Source organism: Galeopterus variegatus, unplaced genomic scaffold, assembly GCF_000696425.1.
Source record: "Galeopterus variegatus unplaced genomic scaffold, G_variegatus-3.0.2 Scaffold4955, whole genome shotgun sequence".
In the NCBI taxonomy this organism is placed as follows: Eukaryota; Metazoa; Chordata; class Mammalia; order Dermoptera; family Cynocephalidae; genus Galeopterus; species Galeopterus variegatus.
In genome coordinates, this window is record NW_007731066.1 from 150,627 (window position 1) to 169,552 (window position 18,926).

General features: G+C 38.9%; 1 protein-coding gene across 1 annotated transcript in view; it reads right to left on the minus strand.

Moving 5' to 3' along the window:
- The window catches only part of GPAM (glycerol-3-phosphate acyltransferase, mitochondrial), a gene marked incomplete at its 5' end in the record, with an annotated part of 22,928 nt that extends 4,218 nt beyond the window's left edge, over window positions 1–18,710 (minus strand). The window contains 15 exons of the mRNA XM_008588683.1: window positions 703–761; window positions 1,928–2,117; window positions 3,451–3,591; window positions 4,230–4,307; window positions 5,465–5,607; window positions 6,165–6,429; window positions 7,425–7,495; window positions 9,683–9,801; window positions 10,446–10,531; window positions 11,732–11,845; window positions 13,630–13,842; window positions 14,158–14,257; window positions 16,995–17,131; window positions 17,784–17,880; window positions 18,564–18,710. Of these exons, the coding sequence (XP_008586905.1) occupies window positions 703–761; window positions 1,928–2,117; window positions 3,451–3,591; window positions 4,230–4,307; window positions 5,465–5,607; window positions 6,165–6,429; window positions 7,425–7,495; window positions 9,683–9,801; window positions 10,446–10,531; window positions 11,732–11,845; window positions 13,630–13,842; window positions 14,158–14,257; window positions 16,995–17,131; window positions 17,784–17,880; window positions 18,564–18,710 (1,960 nt within the window). The remainder of the gene's footprint in view (window positions 1–702; window positions 762–1,927; window positions 2,118–3,450; window positions 3,592–4,229; window positions 4,308–5,464; window positions 5,608–6,164; window positions 6,430–7,424; window positions 7,496–9,682; window positions 9,802–10,445; window positions 10,532–11,731; window positions 11,846–13,629; window positions 13,843–14,157; window positions 14,258–16,994; window positions 17,132–17,783; window positions 17,881–18,563) is intronic.
- Window positions 18,711–18,926: the final 216 nt, after the last annotated feature.

An 18,926-nucleotide genomic window follows, 5' to 3' on the forward strand; every position in this document is an offset into this window, starting at 1 on the left:
CTGCTTGGTCTCTTTGAAAACCTAAAGAGAAAATTTACATTAAATTAAAGACCAAAAAAAAAAAAAAAAAAAAGGGACATTTCTTTCACCAACTCTGACCTATATCCTAGACCCTAAAAAGCAGTAAAGGCACAAAAACCATATCCCATTTCCTGGCTTTAAGTAAATGTATATGTGGGTGGGTGTGAGTATGAGGTGGGAGGTTATGGGTGCAAGAGTTCAACTAGTGTACTACACTTTAAAATTTATGTTAGAATAAGGTCACAAATAATGCCTTACAAAAGAACACTATTCACTCCATGGAACTCATGTTCTATATGATACATGAAGGTAAAGGATACCTCAGGATACTTCTAATAATACTGGTAAAAATACAAGAAAATAACTGAAAATCATATGGAATTAACAGCCAAAATTGTGGTAGCATATTGAAACATATTGACACCTGTTATATATAAACAGCTTGGGAGTGAGTATAAAACCAGCACAGTTCTGGAATATTCAAATAAATCTATACTGATGGGCCTCAACCTCAACATACTGCTATCTCCCTCCCCACATTCCCAGAAATGCCTTCAGGATTAACCCAGCAGAAATGGCTTCTCTCAGGACTCACCCCACTACAAGGTAGCTCAAACAGACTTGATCTACAGAGAGCAGAAGTTAACATGAGCTTTTATACCATAAAGGGTGGACACCTACCCCAATATCCTTAAACATTTTCACAGCATTCTTCACGAGACAGTATGTGGCACTCTCAGCTGTAGAGAAAGAATAAGACCCTGTCAAATGTTTAGATCCAGCAAAACATGAAAATCCCAGTATCCACAGTGAGAAGGCAGGGAAGGCTATGAAAAGGATTAGAGCAAGTCAGCAGACTGGGTCAAGCTCCACTTCTGCTACTGGCAAGCTGCAAGGTCTCGAATGATGTGCTGTTTCTTTAAACCTACCTCATTATCCATTAAGGTCAAAAAGAAAGGGAGGGGGAGAGAAAGGAGGAGGTGAGAGAGAGAGAGAAAGAAAGATGGAGGGAGAGGGGGAGGGAAAGAGGGAGAGGAGGAGGAAAGGAGAGAGAAGGGGAAATACCTAAAACATCTGTCTTGCAGGGATTTTGTGGGAATCAAATGAAACAATGTCCCACATCAGTGACACCAAGAGAGCACAAGCCTAGAGGTCAGAAAACAAAACCTCTAAACCCAGGTTTGCCCATTAACTAGCTATGTGACCTTGGATAGTTTCCTCATCCATAATGTGAGGTGAATGAATTTGATTATTTCTAGACCCCTTCTGGATCAGTTCTAAACCATAACTGTATAAAATGCTACTCCCACCCCAATCACACCTTTTATAGAAAGATGATATGCCAGACAACAGCAAGTGCTGCCCAGGGAGCAGCTGAAACACACACTGTTGGTTGGGGTGCAAGTTGGTACAACCACTTAAGATGCTGGTGGTACCTGCTAAAGACAAATATGTCTATAGCCCATGACCAGGCAATTCTATTCCTACATATATGTCCCACATGAGCACAGATGTTCACTCAAAGACATATTCAAACATGTTTATGGCAGCAGCACTATTCAAAGTAGTTCTGAACAGCAAACAACTCAAATATCCATCAACAGCAGAGTGAATAAATAAGATGTGGTACATATTTATACAGTGAAACACTACACAAGAACAAACTACTACGGGCAAAATGGATGAATCACACAATAATGTTAAGTGAAAAAGCCAGACATAACAGTATACAACTGTATCATTCAACTTGAATTACATACCAAAGCAGATAATAGTAATAGTCTATGGAGTTAGGGATCAGGATAATTTTGCATTTTTTTCAATTTGCTACAATTAGCAGATTTCTGTAATAAGAAAAAAAAAAAACATAGTTTTCAAAAGAAGTCAAAGTAGTGACTTAACATACCATACACTGCGACATTTCTTTCTGTTCTGGTTATTAAGTATTTGTGCAACTTTTGCAGATACTCAGGCTCTGGAACGGGACCACTGAAGTTGTGAACAAAGACGGCAGCGGAGCTGTAGGCCTCCAGCAAAGGCCCCAGGAGACTCTGTAAGAAGGTGATGAACTGCTGGTGCTCCTTGGACTGGCTCACCTGAGAGTGCAAGAGCAGGACATGAAGTTATGAGAAGGGACAGGAGAAACAAAGCGAGCAGACAGAGACCTTTCTTTGGAGATCCATGGCTTGAGAAGACAGCCTCTCACACCAGCACTATGGAAAATGTCCTACTTCTCTGCCCACAATCTCTGTTGGAAACAACTGCTGGTTTTAAAATGGATTCTTTACTGTAAACAGTCACTCTGACAGTATTTGAGACTTGTGTTCATTGAACAGTCCCTAGAAGAACTTTTCATAATTGAATGACATAGTGATGGCATCGTGTCACCACTGAAAACAGCTGGTTCTGAGGCTGGGCCCCCCAGGGTTTTAAGCCTGGGCTCAACATTCCCTGAAGTGTGCAAAAAGGCCACAGGGCAACACCAACAAGATCATCTCAGTCCTTCCTCAGCTTCTGTTTTCTGCCTCCCCCACATGGCCTTCGCCCACAGTCTAGCACCCTGTCCTGGGGAACGACAGCCACAGTGAATGGGTGTTTCATGCAGGGAGGCTCTCACTATACCTACCCAAAACATGCAGGCTTAGCTAAGCCCTGCTGGAGTGTGGAAGCAGGATCACTCCCTAATCTTGAAACTAATGTACCCAAATGGAAAAAGAAAGAATTTCTAAATGTCATTTGGAATCTCCAGAAGCTGCACCTCCTGAGTGGCTGACTGTGTGTATGTGTAAACTATGAGTGCTATCCCACTGCAATACACTTAGCATATTCAGAAAAGATGGGTCATTATTTTACTAATTTCTAAAATTATAGATTAAGCAAAATTGATTTTTCTAAATCAGGGACAACCTTTTAAAAAATCCAAATTTTCTCCTGTAATAGGATTTGTTTTAATTGGAGGCAAAGAGCTCAATGTATGAAAGGAGGGATGGCAAGACTGAGAATAACACACAAAGAGCAACCAGGCCAATGACAGCTCGATGCTGAGTTCTCTCCTATCCCTGGCATGGCACTGCCTGGCCTTGGTGATGACTGCACAAAAAGACTGCCTCATGAGTGATGGCTGCGGGTGTGGGTGAACAGCTAAACCTGCGCATTTCATGAGAGGGCGCTGAAAGTAGCGCCTACATCATTCATCCTTCTGACTTTTCAGGCTCCTATTTGCTTTTCTATTTACTGATACTCAAACTGAACAATTTAAGGCTTTAACTCAACTTAAACAGTTTGAGTGTCTTTACTAGGAAGAAGGTAACAGAGCTGGTCAGTGGGTACTTCAGATATGAGTAAGTCACTAGAGTCCTAGTTTATCTAGGTGCACCATAAACCTCCACCTATCTCTTTGATGTGCACCAGAATTCTTCACCAAAGTACCTTCAGGTAGCAATCCCGCTGCTCCTCTCCAAAATCACTGTCTTCATCTTCCTCATCACTTCTCCAAGACAAAGGTTCAGGAAGCTTCTTGTCCCACTGCTGCTCAGCAACACCAGGACTTATATCTTCCTGGTCTTCGTGCTATGCCAGGGAGACAATTGACAGTAAATACATATACACAGGCACACACATAACTGCCCAGCAAGAGCCCAGACAGGCAGTCCCCTTCTCAGTCCCTTCCCGACTCTTCCCTATTTAGCCATTAATGGTATCAATCTACTTTCCTCTGCAAACTCAAAATCATTCAGGAGACAGTGGGAGAGGATAGAAACGGGGCCTACCAAACAGATCAAATAAAAATACCTTAACATCTTCTAAATGGATATCTACTTTCCCAGGCCATGTCCTTTACTCTAACTCTATCAAAATTAAAATAAAATCTCAAAAGAAAAAAATGCCTATGTTCAGGCTGCAAGCACACAGATATTTATCACATCTCACCTTACAACACAAACTTCTGGATGTCACGAAATCAAGGCAAGATATGTCCTAGACAGTACCACTTTCATAGAAAGAACCAAAATATTAAACAACCCCAAAAGACAGTTATTCTCCCCATTCTTATTTTTCTCTTCTCTTCATCTGGACATGACTATACTTCAAATGTAATTATTGGTCAAAATAATTGGTAGAAATATTGGTTTAAATAATTGGTGAAAAAGATAAGGAAATGAAGAGCAAGTAATTAAATAAAGACAAAGGAAAGTTCTTCTTCTTACCTCTGCCACTATAAGAATGCCATACTGGATAAACCTTCCTACTGTTTCATGGCAAACTTGGTAAAATGTCTGGCAGGGCTGAAAAGAAAAGTCATTAAAAATGTAAATGTTGTTGCTCTATACTTATTTTTTTAAAGATATAAACGCTGCACAATATAGCTCCCAAATACTTGCATTCTTTCACCACCTTACTCCACTGGGCAAGCCCTCTGATTTCCAGTACTCACACTCTTGATAGATGCATGGTTGTGGACAAAGCCCTTTCCCCTGACTAGCAGAGTGCCCCGCATGGCACCACCTGCAGAGGGCGCTCCTGAGCTCAGTTCTCCCCCTCCCCCAAAGTGCAGCAAGCCCTCTGACCGGGCTGCTTGTCAGGCCCCCACCACCTGTTTCTTTTTCTTTATAATTTCTATGCAGAAGCTATCTTACAATAAATATTGTACACAAAAGTAGTGACTGAGGAAATAAAACATTTGAATAACTCAAAAAAGACCTAGGGAAAGGACAAGGTCAATCTTAGCAGCCTTGACTGCCCCCCCACCCCATCCTGCAAAACAGATTCCCCAATAGGACCACCAATATACCACACATTAAGAACAATGAGGAAGAGGACTGTGCTCATAATACATGTATTCATAAACATCCTGAGACACATTCATATAAGTGAAGAGAATATTAGAGTTCAAATAAAATATACACTCTACTTGTACACAATTTTGAGAAGGGAAAAAAATCTCTCTATTGCTTAATACACATGCCTCTTACAGAGGTGCCCAAGTGCTTGGATATAATATAAATGCTCATTAGTACTGCTGGCCTTAGATTTCTCATCTGTAAATTGAGAGGGGGTTGACTAGATGATTTTTAAGGTTATTTTTAAGTCTTATCATCTGTGGTTCCATCACCCACAGGTAGGTGTTAATAATTTACCAGCCACTGACCCGGTGCCTTATGTACAATAAATGCTCAGTAAATTTGGATCTGGCTGCCTGGGAACATACAGCAATCTGTCCTATCATGCCTCAGATGCATGAAGAATTCACGGGGGCAGTGAGCCAGACAGCAAACCAAGACAGCAAACAACTTATTGGTTCAGTGGTCACTGAAACTCAGGAGTGGAATATGAAGCTTCAGTAACGGGCCAAAAATTCTCTAAGAGGAAAACAAAGGTGGTTTGTGTTTTCATGCAAATGCTCAAGAAAGAGAACAAGCAACGCTGAGGAGTCTTCACTCACGAGTGAGATGGTGCCTTCATTGGAGAGCAGATAGCACAGGCTGGCGGCCTTCCGTACCAGCTGCTCCTGGCTGATCAAGTTGGCGGGGGCACCGGCAGTCCCTCCCGAGCCCCTCTTGTTCAGAACTGCATAAAGGCTGCAGGCTAAGGAGATAAAAGCAACAATGAAGTCGCCAGCTCTAGGTCTCCAAGGAAAACTTCCCCTGGCTCATTTAACTTGGATTACCTTAACGGACTGTTACTGTATCAAAAATAATGCCCTGTATTTGCTGGAGAAATTTAAGTAAATCCCCTAAGATGTGCTTTTTATGATTCCACATGATCCCAACTCCATCAAAGGCCTTCCCAAAGGCTCAGTCCCTTCTGTTCTCCTTCTGCTCTGTTTTCTCTTAATCACAAATGAGCCGCTCCACTCACTTCACTGCCCTGGATATGTCTCGTCTCATTTAGGTTTCGGCTCCTGGATAGCAAGACACCTTAGCTCTCCTCTGCCATACTATGTATACAGTAACTCAATAACTACTATATTTATAACTCGGTAGTTATAAACAGTAATATAGCAGATCACATTTTCATTAGAAGACTAAAAATGTAGCAATGCATTCCCTCAAACAAGGTGCTACTACCCACGTTAAAGTAGACACCACTATGCATTTTAGGCCCTTATAATTTCCATGAAAATATTTCATGGCCTGACATACCTATGATGGCCTCCATGATAAAGACATGGAGTACCCCATTGCTGTAGAAGTTGAGTTCAAAGACTGCTGGGACAGTTGTGCTGGGGGTAATAAAAAACTCATCATTTCTGCTAGTGTGGGTTATTGTAATGCAATTTCCCAGCAGCTGTATGGCATGCATAACTACATCTTCTGAATTTCCCGAGAACCCCAGGTCAAAATCACGTGCCAGGACTTCCTCTTTCATCACAAAGAAGTCTTCCACCAACGTGGAGAGATCAATTCCCTAGAGAAAGAGACAGAAATGGTCTCATGACAGCAGCAAGAGCCTAACATTCCAAGGATTTTCTTCCTCCCTTGGCTTTCCTGCAGCTTGCCATTGGCACATATAGAAAAAGGGCCAGAACACCAGTGCAAAACAACTCAGAAAACCACTTAAAAAGCTGGTCCCGGGCCGGCCCGGTGGCGCACTGGATAGTGCGCCGCTTGGGAAGCGCGGCGGCGCTCCCGCCCGAGGGTTCGGATCCCACATACAGACCGGTTCCCACTCACTGGCTGAGCGAGGCGCGGGAGCAACACCGAGGGTTGCAATCCCGTTGCCGGTCCCCGGTCCGGTACGGGGGCAACACTGAGGGTTGCGATCCGTTGCCAGACACGGAAAAAGACAAAAAAAAAAAAAAAAAGCTGGTCCCTCAGGAATGTCAAGGTATCCTACATGTCAGAGCACACTCTTGCCACGACACTTGATGTGAGCGAATGAGATCGCAAAGGGAAGGAAAAGACATCTGAAAGTAAGAAGTGCTTATTTTTTTGTAAGAATTTCCCTCATTTTAAAGACTTATGTGACAAATATTTGGTGCCTATACTTGGCCCTATATTTGGTGTTGAGACCATGACTGTGAATAAGACAGACACAGTCTCTCCCACCATAAAGCTTAGATGAGTGTATTGTGGGAGGTCAGAGGGTGAGTTCTAAAACACGAATCACTATCAAAACACATCCAACATGTCAATGAAATATACCTTATTTACATTAACCATATTAATCAAAGAATGTCTCATTTCTACATATATTAAGCAGTCTTTTTTTTTTTTTTTTAACGTAGATTACTTCCTCCACCAGGTTTATAAGCTCCTTTGGGCATGGTCCTTAGCTTATTTTACTGTTTATCTCACAGTAGTAGCCAGGGATGGGCCAAATCTATCCCTGAAGAAGTATTTGAACAGCTGAAAAGCATTTCCATGCTTTCTATATAACTGCAGGTGACATGGCAAACATACCTGCCTGTGTCTGTAGAGGAGCAGACAAGCCACAATGTGTGTTGACATAATGGCACAGGATTTGCTAGCAGCTGGAAGGAAACACAAAGCTTTAGTTGCACTTTTTTTTAATACAGCTGAAACTTTTTAAAAGTACCTAAATTTTAAACAGAAATATTTAAAACTGTAAAAGTCCTCTACCACATTTCCCATAACTATAATTTACCAAAAAAAAAGTTATAACATTACACAGTGTTCTGGTACAATGGAACCTCATTAGAGATCCCTACTTACCATAAAACAGTTTAAGGTAGGTCCACCTTCAATCCAGGCTAATGGAATTTAGTTATCGAGTAACTCAGAGACACCTTTATTGAAATACCAAGGCCCAAAGTCTGAGCCTATAAGAATTTACAGGATATCCCACTGTAATGTTTCTTGACTTGTTCCTGGCTACAGTTTACTTTAACTTCAACTCTACTTCACTCTGCTTGCAGTATTCACCATGTTTACGAAGGTGTAGTAGGGGGGAAAAAAGTGAATTTGAAGTCAGAAAAGTCTGGGCTCAAATCCTAACTTCTACACTAATTTCATGACTTGGGGCAAACTGCTTAAATTCCTGAGCTTCAGTTTCCTCATTGGTAAAATAAGAATACTGCCTAGCTCGCTGGGCTTCACGAAAAGGAAATGATTGGCCTGGCCCAGGACCCACAGTAGTGGGTGCTCAATATATTTACATTTCCTCTTTTCAACCTGGCCCAGCGGTGGGGAGGAAAGGGATGTTTGAGAATATCTATAGTGCATAACCCAGCACTTGGAATGTGCAGAAAATTATGATCATACAAATCAACTATAAGAATATCCATGGAATAATCTGAAATAAAGACATTATTTGTGAGTTTTTGAGAGATGACAATGAATTCATAAATACTTCACTCACAACTGAAGTTGTCTCCAGTGTTCAAAAAAAAAAGTACCAAATACATTTATAGCCATTAAAAAGAATATTTATAAAGGGCCTTTAAAAACATGAATTAGGGCCGACCCAGTGGCGCACTGCTACAGTGCGCCACTTGGGAGCGCGGTGGCGCTCCCGCCGAGGGTTCAGATCCCACATACAGACTGGCCGCTCACTGGCTGAGCGAGGTGCGGGTGCAACACCGAGGGTTGCGATTCCATTGCCGGTCCCGGTCCGGTACGGGCGCAACACTGAGGGTTGCGATCCGTTGCCGGTCACGAAAAAAGACAAAAAGGAAAAAAAAAAAAAAAAACATGAATTAATGTTAGTGCTATAAATAGAAAAAGCACAATACAAAATTGTAAAAAATATTTTTAGAGATTAGACAGCAATGTCACTGGCTACTTGGGTAGTGGGTTTTTGTTATCTATTTCATCTTTATTTTCCAACTTTTCAGTAATAAGGATGTATTATTTTTTGCATCCAGATTTTAACAGGGGAGAGACACAATCAGATGTACTTAAGAAAGAATCCTCTGGCCCAGTATCAAGTAGAAATAGGAGTAGCCAGGGTGGAAGGAAGCTTTCACAATAGCGTCCCCAGGAAGTGCTGAAAGTCTGACCAAGGAATGGCAAGGAAAACCCACCCAGCTGAACACCAAGGGACCACGGTGCTACACAACACTGCAACTTGGAACTTAAGGAAGGCTGGTTCTGCACTCAATTCATACTCTGCTCTGGATTCACACCCACTTGAATTACCTGTGTGCAACCATCCCACTGAGAAGAGCATAAGCTCTTTGAGTGCAGAACCATTAATTATTGTATTTGTATTCCTCACAGCAAAACAGTTTTACACATAGTAGCCTCTCAATATTTGCTGAATAAAAATACTCATGGGTCAGAGGAGAAAGGCACATTCAACTGTAAACCTAGATGTTGCACCACAAATTAGTTCCAAAAAACACACACTCATGAGCAAAAGAGGCAACAAATCATTTTGACAATACTACTTTTTTAAAAGCACAATAACTACCACATGAGCACCTACAATTTTCATCAAATACCGTGGGAGATGTTTTCCTATTATCTCAAATAACTTACCTTTTTTCTAATAACTCGCCTTCTTTCTAATAACTTACCTGTCACCACCTGTCACCACCACTCGCCTTCTTTCTAATAACTTACCTGTCACCACCTGTGAATTATGTAATAAATCCAGAAATAGAAACTAACCTCAGCAGATTCCAAAATCTGTGCGGTTTGCACTGCACAAGGCCAAACCTGAATTGTAGAATTAAAGAGTTTGGTATTCTACTTACTAAATAGAATATGTTCAGCCAGATTTGCAATCACCCTTCTTCGGAAGGATTCATCATCTGCTGCATTTCTGGACTCATTAATGGATGTGTCGGTACCTTCATTAGCAGCATCACTGGGTCTGAAAAGTGTTTTTTAAAAAGTCAACCTTCTAACCCCACTCTTTTACAAGGCAAACTATATGGGACTAATCTATAAATGTTTTAGATACTTTAAGTTCCTACATATTTTAAGTTTAAACCACAAACAGATTATTTCCATGGGTTGTTTTCCTCCATCATATACTTTCTTATGTTTAATACACTCTCCTAGATAAAATATGTTTAAATACCTAACTAGTCTGTTGATCCATCACTTCCAAAATGCACTGGCAAAAAGAATGTATAAAGCAAAATGCCTCATTTTAAAACATTTTCAAAAATTCAGAATTTCCACATATTAAAGAAGGGGCTTCATATTCAATTTCTCTATGTTATAATACGATTTCAATTCTGGAAAATTCAAATAGCAAAACTCTTTTATGTACAAAATGCATAACCTAAGCTACTACCAAAAAGAATTCAGGTCAAACATTTAAAAGCATAAATCAAATGAGAACTACATGATTCACAAATCAAAATAGGACCAAGAGAAAAGTTACTTGAGTAAGAAAGTGAGCAAGAAGATGCACATTCTTAATATTAAGTGAGCCTCTTTTCTATGCAATGCAAGAAATAAGTGATATTTGATAGTTTAGTTGGTATAAAAAATTTCCACAAATCTTACCTTGAAGGAATTATAGCTGGTAATAATGCTTGCTCCAGAGAAAGTGGAGCAGACACAGGTTTCTGACGTTGGCTTTCTAAATATTCCTAAAAAATTAAAAAAAAAAAAAAAAACCTCACAACATGATCATTTACGCTATCTCACTTCCACATGAACATATAAAATATAATTTGATCTTACAAAGGTTAAAAGGGAGTTGTTTATAAAATGGTCCATGGGCCATGCTACAGGGCATGGGAAATACTTCCTATTTCCTAAACTATCTTCAGAATTCCAAGATGACTCATACAATATTGTTAAGCATGATGTTTAAGAACTGAAGATAAAAAGAACAGAATGATGCTTAAACAAAATCATTTAAAAGTTAAAGGAAAAATTTTAACTTTTCTCACATCTTCATGAAATTATTTGACATTTCCAGTATCATTAACAGTGAATCAACATACCCATACTTTTTAAAGGAAACCTGGAAACCCGAGGGTCACATGATATTCAAAAGAATCTCAATCTAAAAGCAAATCATAACAAGATAGAGAAACTAAGCAAAAGTTTAAAGAAGAAAATATAAAGAAAAAGTGGAAAGAAATGACAAGGTTCCTAAAAGCTAAAAGCATTTAAGGGCAGAAAGCATCTAGCACAGCAGTTAGCATCTATTAAAGTTAAGCCAAGAAGTAGAACAAAGGAGAGGCAGGCCCTCTCCTCCTTATTCCTGGGTTCCCTACTTCCTAACCCATCCTTTCTCCTTCACCTATTTGAAAATCTTGGGAATTTAAGATAGCAAGGACTCAGGGACCTGCCAGTCTCAGACGTCTCAATGAGGATGCACTATTCTTTGGGATACGTGGATTTCACTCAACAGGACACAGCATCACCCTAACTGTCAATTTTACTCAGGTTTCAGGGAAGGTGTTTTGAAAAATTTCTCCTAAAGGCAATTTTGAAACATATGTTATATGTTTATGTATAAACATATACCAACATATGTTATAAATACCAATATATGTTATAAAGCAACATGCAAGATTCTCATAAATTTTTTTAAAATAGCAATAAATGTTGAGCCTGATACTTTCCAAAGATAGACACTCACTCTCCTTTGCCAATAGGCAAAGATTTACTTTTGGATAGAGACACTTTGGTGGAAAAATTTAGGAAATACCAGTCTCATCATAGTCTTCATTTTACAGGAGAGAAACTAAGGCCCCAAGTCAGGCAAAGAGATGGTGTTACCACCAGGACTATAAGCCCAGATCTTCTCTTTAACAGACCTTCATTTCAACACTCACCTTTAAGGAAAATGGTTGTGCAAAATCCACTCTGACACACCCGTAATTTTTTCGTAACATTCTAATAACACCTCTTGTTACACTCCAAAGGCTCTCATTCTTCTTAGGTTTGCCCTAAATTCCAATATGAAAAAATAACATGGTAAGAAATAAAGCTAACACATACATAAACATTCTGTTATCCAAAGAATAATTTTTTCTAATGGAAACTAGAGGTTCATCTTGAAAAAGACAACCGTAAAGGAAGAAGGAAAATAAGTATTCATTAACTGAGACCTGTCAGAAAATGTTTAGTATTCAAAGATGCTAAAAGATGTAATCATGTCATTGGGAGAGGTAATTCAGTCAATGAAAAACAAAACATTTAACATTAGTTAGTTCATTTAGTACAATGTTCACGTAATTCACAGGAACACAACTACAAACTAGTGAAAGACAAAATGACATTAATAGCCTGAAAAACTGTTCTTCAGTTCTCAGATAAAAATAAGACATCAAAGAGGCCACTTATCTGAGATCTGATGATCACCAGAGTCTAAATACCTAAGGTTAAACAACTGAATGCCAAATCCATCTCCACTGTGGCCTTGGAGCTGATTATTCAGTTAGTAAACATTTACTGAGCATTTATTTTACATAAGGCACAATGATAGGCCATAGAATGGACACAAAGACTCAGATATGACCTTGTGAGACACACACTGAGGACAGACTCAGAAAACACAAGAAGAATGCCATACAGACAATAATCCTGATCAATCATTTAATATTTAAAGCCTCAGATTGTCAAATATCAGGAAGCAAGCCTGAAACAAGTACCTTGCCTGAGACTTTCACATTAAATAAGAACAAAACTAAATTCTGTTGGAACTCTCATACTGCTGAGTGGTAAGGCAGTAAAACCATTTTGGTAAAACATTTGGCAGTATCTTCTAAAGCTGAACATATACCTTATGACCCATCAGTTCCACTCCTAGGCACATATCCAATAAAGTGAACACATACGGTCATCAAGAGAAATCTACAGGAATCATCACAGCCAAACTTTTCAACAGTAGAACAGACAGACTGTGGTATATTCATACATTGGAATACTATGCAGTTATGAGAATGAACTAACTATAACTACATGCAACAACTTGAATGAATCTCACAAACACCTGTTTGAACAAAGGAAACCAGATGCAAAAGACCACACACTATATTATCCCATTTATATAAAGTTCAAAAATAGGCAAAACTAATCTGTTCTGTAAAATGTCAAGAAAAGTGGCTATCCTTGAGGGGACAGTGATAGGAGGGACACAAGGGGGGTTTCTCGGATCCTGATAATATTATTCCTTGATCTGGCTGCTGATTACATATGTGTATTCACTTTGTGATCACTCAAGCTACATGCTTATGATTTGTACACTCTTTTCTAACTATTATATTTCAATAAAAAGTTTTTGGAAAAATTACTGCCACTTCTCAAATTAATTTGCAGTAATTTTGCTGACATGACTCCACCAGTTCTTCAGGTTTAACTTAAAATTTGCACATAAACAATAAGCCCTGGGAATAACGAACTACAGATAACCTCCCACAATAGAGATGGCAACTCAGTAGCAAGTATTCTCCCATTTCCCAATTCCAAGACCAAGGTCAGCACTTACAAATCTAATCATGTCACATCCTCCTAGTGCAGGAGAACATCATACGAGCAATGCCAATCAAGTTGACACAGGAGATGAAAACTACTCACCATGCCCACCCATCCATGTTTCATACAGTGCTTTAAAATTAGGGAATACCGAAAGAAATATTCTTAGTTAATTCTATAAGCAACTATAAATTCTAAAAGCTAAATCTAAAAGCAGGACTTGAAAAGCGAGACTTTTATGTAGCAGCTCCTTTACCAGTTGCTCGCCATTGTAGTGACCTTCAATAATACGATCATAGGAGATTCCAACAGGTATTATCAAGATGTCCGGGATGGTATTGGTAGACAGAGTATCGACCACAACCGACAAAAGTCCAGCCCGAGCACAGGAGGTTTTTCCACTCCTAGATCGTGTGCCTTCCAGGAAAATCTCCAAGAATTGCTGCTGTTGAAGTAGTTCAACTATATGCTGGGATATAAGGAGAAAGGAAGACATGAATTCAAGGCCACCCGACTTAGAATGAGCTCAGAAAAATTAAAACTAAAAAAAAAAATTATAACTTCACTACTGAAAAAATATTTTATTCACACCAGTAACAGCAAAGCAGCTCCTCCAATGCTACATTTTAGTGATAACAAAAAATCAACCTCACACTCAAGCAAAAATCACTAAAACTACTCAGGTAGCAGTTTTTCAAAAACCTCAACTCAATCTAAGTCTCTTTTTCCTTCCACTGTAATAACTAACATAATGGCTTTAAAGATAATTAGAGATCATACATACCCCAGTGAGCAAAGCTCTATAGAGAATATCTTTCCGTCCATCTGGTGTTTCATCTAGCCTCCGTCGTATAAAAAAGCCCCCAAGTTTATGGATCAAGGTACTATAAATTCAAAAACACATAATCATTTACAGAGAAAAATTTTAAAAGAATACTAAATTCAAAGCATTTGCCATTTGGATAAAAGCTACATGTGCTTTTGAGCTGCTATCAGTCAAAATGCAGACATTTTTCCATTTTCCATTTTACTGACATGTTTCCGTCATTTACATTATTCATCAGCGTTTGGAACACCACTGTGTGTAATGAAGCACTATTATATCTGTTCCAAGCCGTCAGTCAAAATGCAGACATTTTTCCATTTTCCATTTTACTGACATGTTTCCGTCATTTACATAATTCATCAGCGTTTGGAACACCACTGTGTGTAATGAAGCACTATTATATCTGTTCCAAGCCGGAAGGAGTCTGCATGATATATCACCCCACAATGGTGATAGTACAGATTTTAAGAAGATTATGGAACACTTCTAAATTTAAAAGCCCTGTTCAGGGTCTCAAAACACTGACCCTTAGACATCCTGAAATTTGCTCATGGCACATTTATTACCAAATGAATGTGATGTTACAAAAGCTCCTCAGAGGACATTTTCTCAAATCATTATTACTTAGAGAGAGTCCCTTATGAGAGAACGATAATTTTATCAAACCGAAACCAACATAACCATCTTTCCAAAACACAAAACAAAAATTTGCTTCATTTGAATGCATACATAGAAAAAAAAAATTATTTTCACAGACTGAAAGTAACCTCATGTCTTTCACAACCTCATGTCTCTTTCTACAACACTGATGAATTTTTGAGTGAAGTTGAAATTTTCTAAGTCAGCTTTTCCAAACTCACAGCCACCTCCCATTCTTTTCAAACAGACCAATATTAATATGTACTTTTTGTATCCTCTACAATCAGTATATGGAGGCTACAGTAAGATGTTGCCAAAGCTTAATATCACTCTTTGAGAGTAAAACTCTGCAGAATAAATTCATAATAAATGAGATGAGCCATCCACAAAAATAACACACCCTGAGAAGTGGTTTGTGAATGTGTAGATTGGCACGTAACAAAAGAAAGCTGTAAATGAATAGGCTGGATTATCCACAGTCTGCTGTGTCTGAAGGAAGACTGAGCTAAGCAATAATTGGCATAAAGTTCATGAAAAGGAAAATTGGATTATGTAAAATTATCAGTACTTATGAAGTGCTACCAAGAGATCCTAGCTGAGAACCACACGTGGAGGGAATGAGTATATTAGTTATTCTGATTACAAGACAGGCAAGGCTTCCCTACAGCCCTGATGGAATAGTTCTCTTCACTTAAGTCTGTGTCTACCAGCAACTTTCTAACGACTTTCTACTTCAGCTTGACTTGATACTAGGAAGAGGTGCCCCGGGTAGTAAACATAGATATTCTAACCCCTGGAAAAGTATGTCTACCCTGCAGGGTCATATCACACTAGATTACAGCTAACTATTTATTTGTCTACGTTTCCCATTAGATTATAAAACACTTGAAGGCAAGGACTATGTATCTTGTTCACTCTTGTCAAAAGCACAGCTGGAAGAGCATCATCAACTGCAGAAATAAATAAGTCTGGTTAGCTACAGAACTCTGAGCCTAGGGGTTAGGAAGGGGCCCGTTGGACTGTGAGGTCTCGGACTAGACTTCACAGCACACTAAGACAGTGATGCCATTTTGTGAGGCCCTCCCTGCATAACCTGCCAGCCCACTTCCCTTCCAGCCTCTTTCCAAATCATCCTCCTCTTATTCACTCCCTACTCAGAGCAATTTCCCATACCAATTCAACCTATTCCTCACCAATTCCTTGTTGGTGATCAGTTTCCTAGGTGGTAAACATCTGGGAGTCTTCCTCCCTCCTCTCTGCTTCTGTTGAGCACCACATCTGGATTAGCACTCAGTCTTGTAAATTCAACTTATACAATACTTTTCAAATCTATGCCATCTTCTCCAAGAGCGATACTACACTTTTAAGATAAGCCTTCATTATCTTTTGCCTGTACTATTGTGATAGAATCAGAATGGACCTAATTCCTTCTTATGCAGAATGACCTTTCAAAATGCAAACCTGAACATGTCATTTCTCAAGCACAGAATAGACTGTAAACTCTTGGCTTAAAATCGCTCTGATCTAGCTTTCACTACCTATGCAGCTACCACCTCCAGCCTCTGATCCTTCCTAATGCATCCTATATTCTAAGCTTACTTAGCTGTTCATCACTTCTCAACCATACCATGCTCTTGAATCTCTCCACCTTTATACACACTACTTCCTCTGAATGGAATACATAGTATTCTCCTGAAAACTTCTAAAGCACATCTTTCACGTTATATTGTACTTTTTGCATGTTTCTAACTCTACTAAATTGTGAGGTCAAAGTAACAGGCCTGGTTATTTTTATTTACCTTTATACCGCCGCCACCGCCACCCCCACCCTCTGCTTACTGTGCCTCCATAGTGCCAAGCCTCATACAGTAATTTGCCATTTTGCCTTTCTGACTGCCTTTAACCCATTTGATAAATATTGCCCATAAAGTTTAGGTGTTCGCAGCTCACTAAGTATCCCATATGAAATACATAAACAATGGTGATAGTTTTAATGCTTTTTTGTGCCCCAAATTTTACTCAGTAAACACATGTTACTTTTATAATCAAAAAAAGGCTAATAGTTATCTTTACAATAACATGTATCAAAGGTATGATAAAAAAAATTCAAAGCACAGTTTTTCTCATACTATAATTTCAAAATAAGCTGAACCCACCTGAAGATAGGGATATTGAGATTATTGCCTGAAGCAATGTATGGCGCTTTGATGTTATGGCAGAAGAGAATGAAAGTGAGCAGCAGATAGTCAATGTGGGATCTATGAACTGGTAGAAATATAAGCGGCAAGTTCATCTAGAAAAGGGAAAGATGCCAAATTTAAAATTCAAATGTGAAGTTCAATCACACTTTGCAACTGCATAGTTGCTTAGAGTCACTCGAACCCTGGCTAATCAGTGACTCACTCTTTAAAAACATTTTCCAACAATATGAACTTCTTTCAATTTAATACTTATCTAGCTAAAAACAAGAACAACTATAACAACAGAAGTGAGATGGAAGCAGAAGAGTAATCAAGAGTTCAAGCTTTGACCCTATGCCTCTTCTGAGAGGCAGCCCTTATTATGTAAAAAGAGTAAGGTTTGGAGTCAGGCTTGGTTTGGGGTTTGAAATGCTGGGCAAGTCACTTACTATCTGCGACTTGGGGCAATTTCTTAATCTATCTGTGCCTCTATTCTCTCATCTATAAAATAGGGATTGTTCTGCTTGATTTTTCAAAGTTGCTGCAAGGTAATTCACAAAAGGAATCCTGCATATTGCTGGTAGGTCCTCCTTTACCCCTCTTCTCCTCCCCAAATACACAGCTGCTGCAGTTATCACAAATGGGAGAAACCTTCCAAGTGGGTTGAGATACACAACAGTAGACAAGAAAACACGTCCAAAAGAACTCTAAAATCACCCTACAAATGTGGGGAAGACAGAATGATAGATTCACAGAAATTCTTGCCTCAGTTGCAGCTTTAACCATTTCAAGTTGACCCTTGTGAATTTGAATGTTCCAAAAGAAACTGTTGAATAATTTTAGCAGCACCCATCCAGTCAATCTGAAAAATAGAAAAAAATTTTTAAGTAAACACATATACTTAAGTATACATATAGATACATATATAATTGACTTTTGTCTACTTAAATTTCTGAACCTATAATCTAAGAGTATTTGTAAATGATTTTGTGCACGCACATGTGTGTGTACGTGTGTGTGTGTGTGTGTGTGTGTGTGTCTTTGTGCACCCATGCATGTGTATCTGAATTGTGGAATTAGAGAGCTAACTTTATATATATATATATATATATATATACACACTATTTACAGAAGTATCTATTTGTGATGGACTAAAATCACATTTCACTCAAATAACACTTTATACTTCAGAGGCAAATGACCAAGCAAATATTTAGTGAGCAGAAAGATCCCTCTGATGCACATAAACCACTCCCTTGAAGACGTGGATATGTGAAACTTGATGCATAACTGGTTTAGGAGAGCACGTCAGCAGTAATACAATAGCCGCTATGAACTAGCAGAGATTAAGGCATCTTAAAGCCTACCACAATGCTACTACACATGAAATGTGAATAAGAATATAAAGAAGAGTTGAATTTAATATCAGAATATGTTAAAACATCTTTTAGATAAAAAGCATTGGGCTAGGAAACCCTAATGATTCAAACCTATTTGCTCAAAACCAGATGGCTCTTGAAAGCTTTTTGCCTCGCCTTTTAATACCTGATTATTGCCGGTGAGACAGTGGCAACCATTTCTTGAAGGATCCTTTTGGCTTTCTTTTTCACCTTGTTGATGGCTTTTGATTGTTGCTGGACAGAACCATCAGGGTTTAACTCAGCAGCCACTTCTGCAATTGCCTCTTGTACTCTGATTTGAAAATGAAAAGACAGATGACGTAACTGGTTCTGCACCACACTCTGTATCCAGTATTTTCTAAATCACAGCTACACCAGTAAATCATAAAACAAAATGTACATTCTCTTTAATATGTGGTAACATGAGAATAAGCTCAAGTCAGAAGTGCTCTTTCTCGCTGTCTATTAAATATTAAGGATATTATATTCCTAAGTCAATGAATCTCTG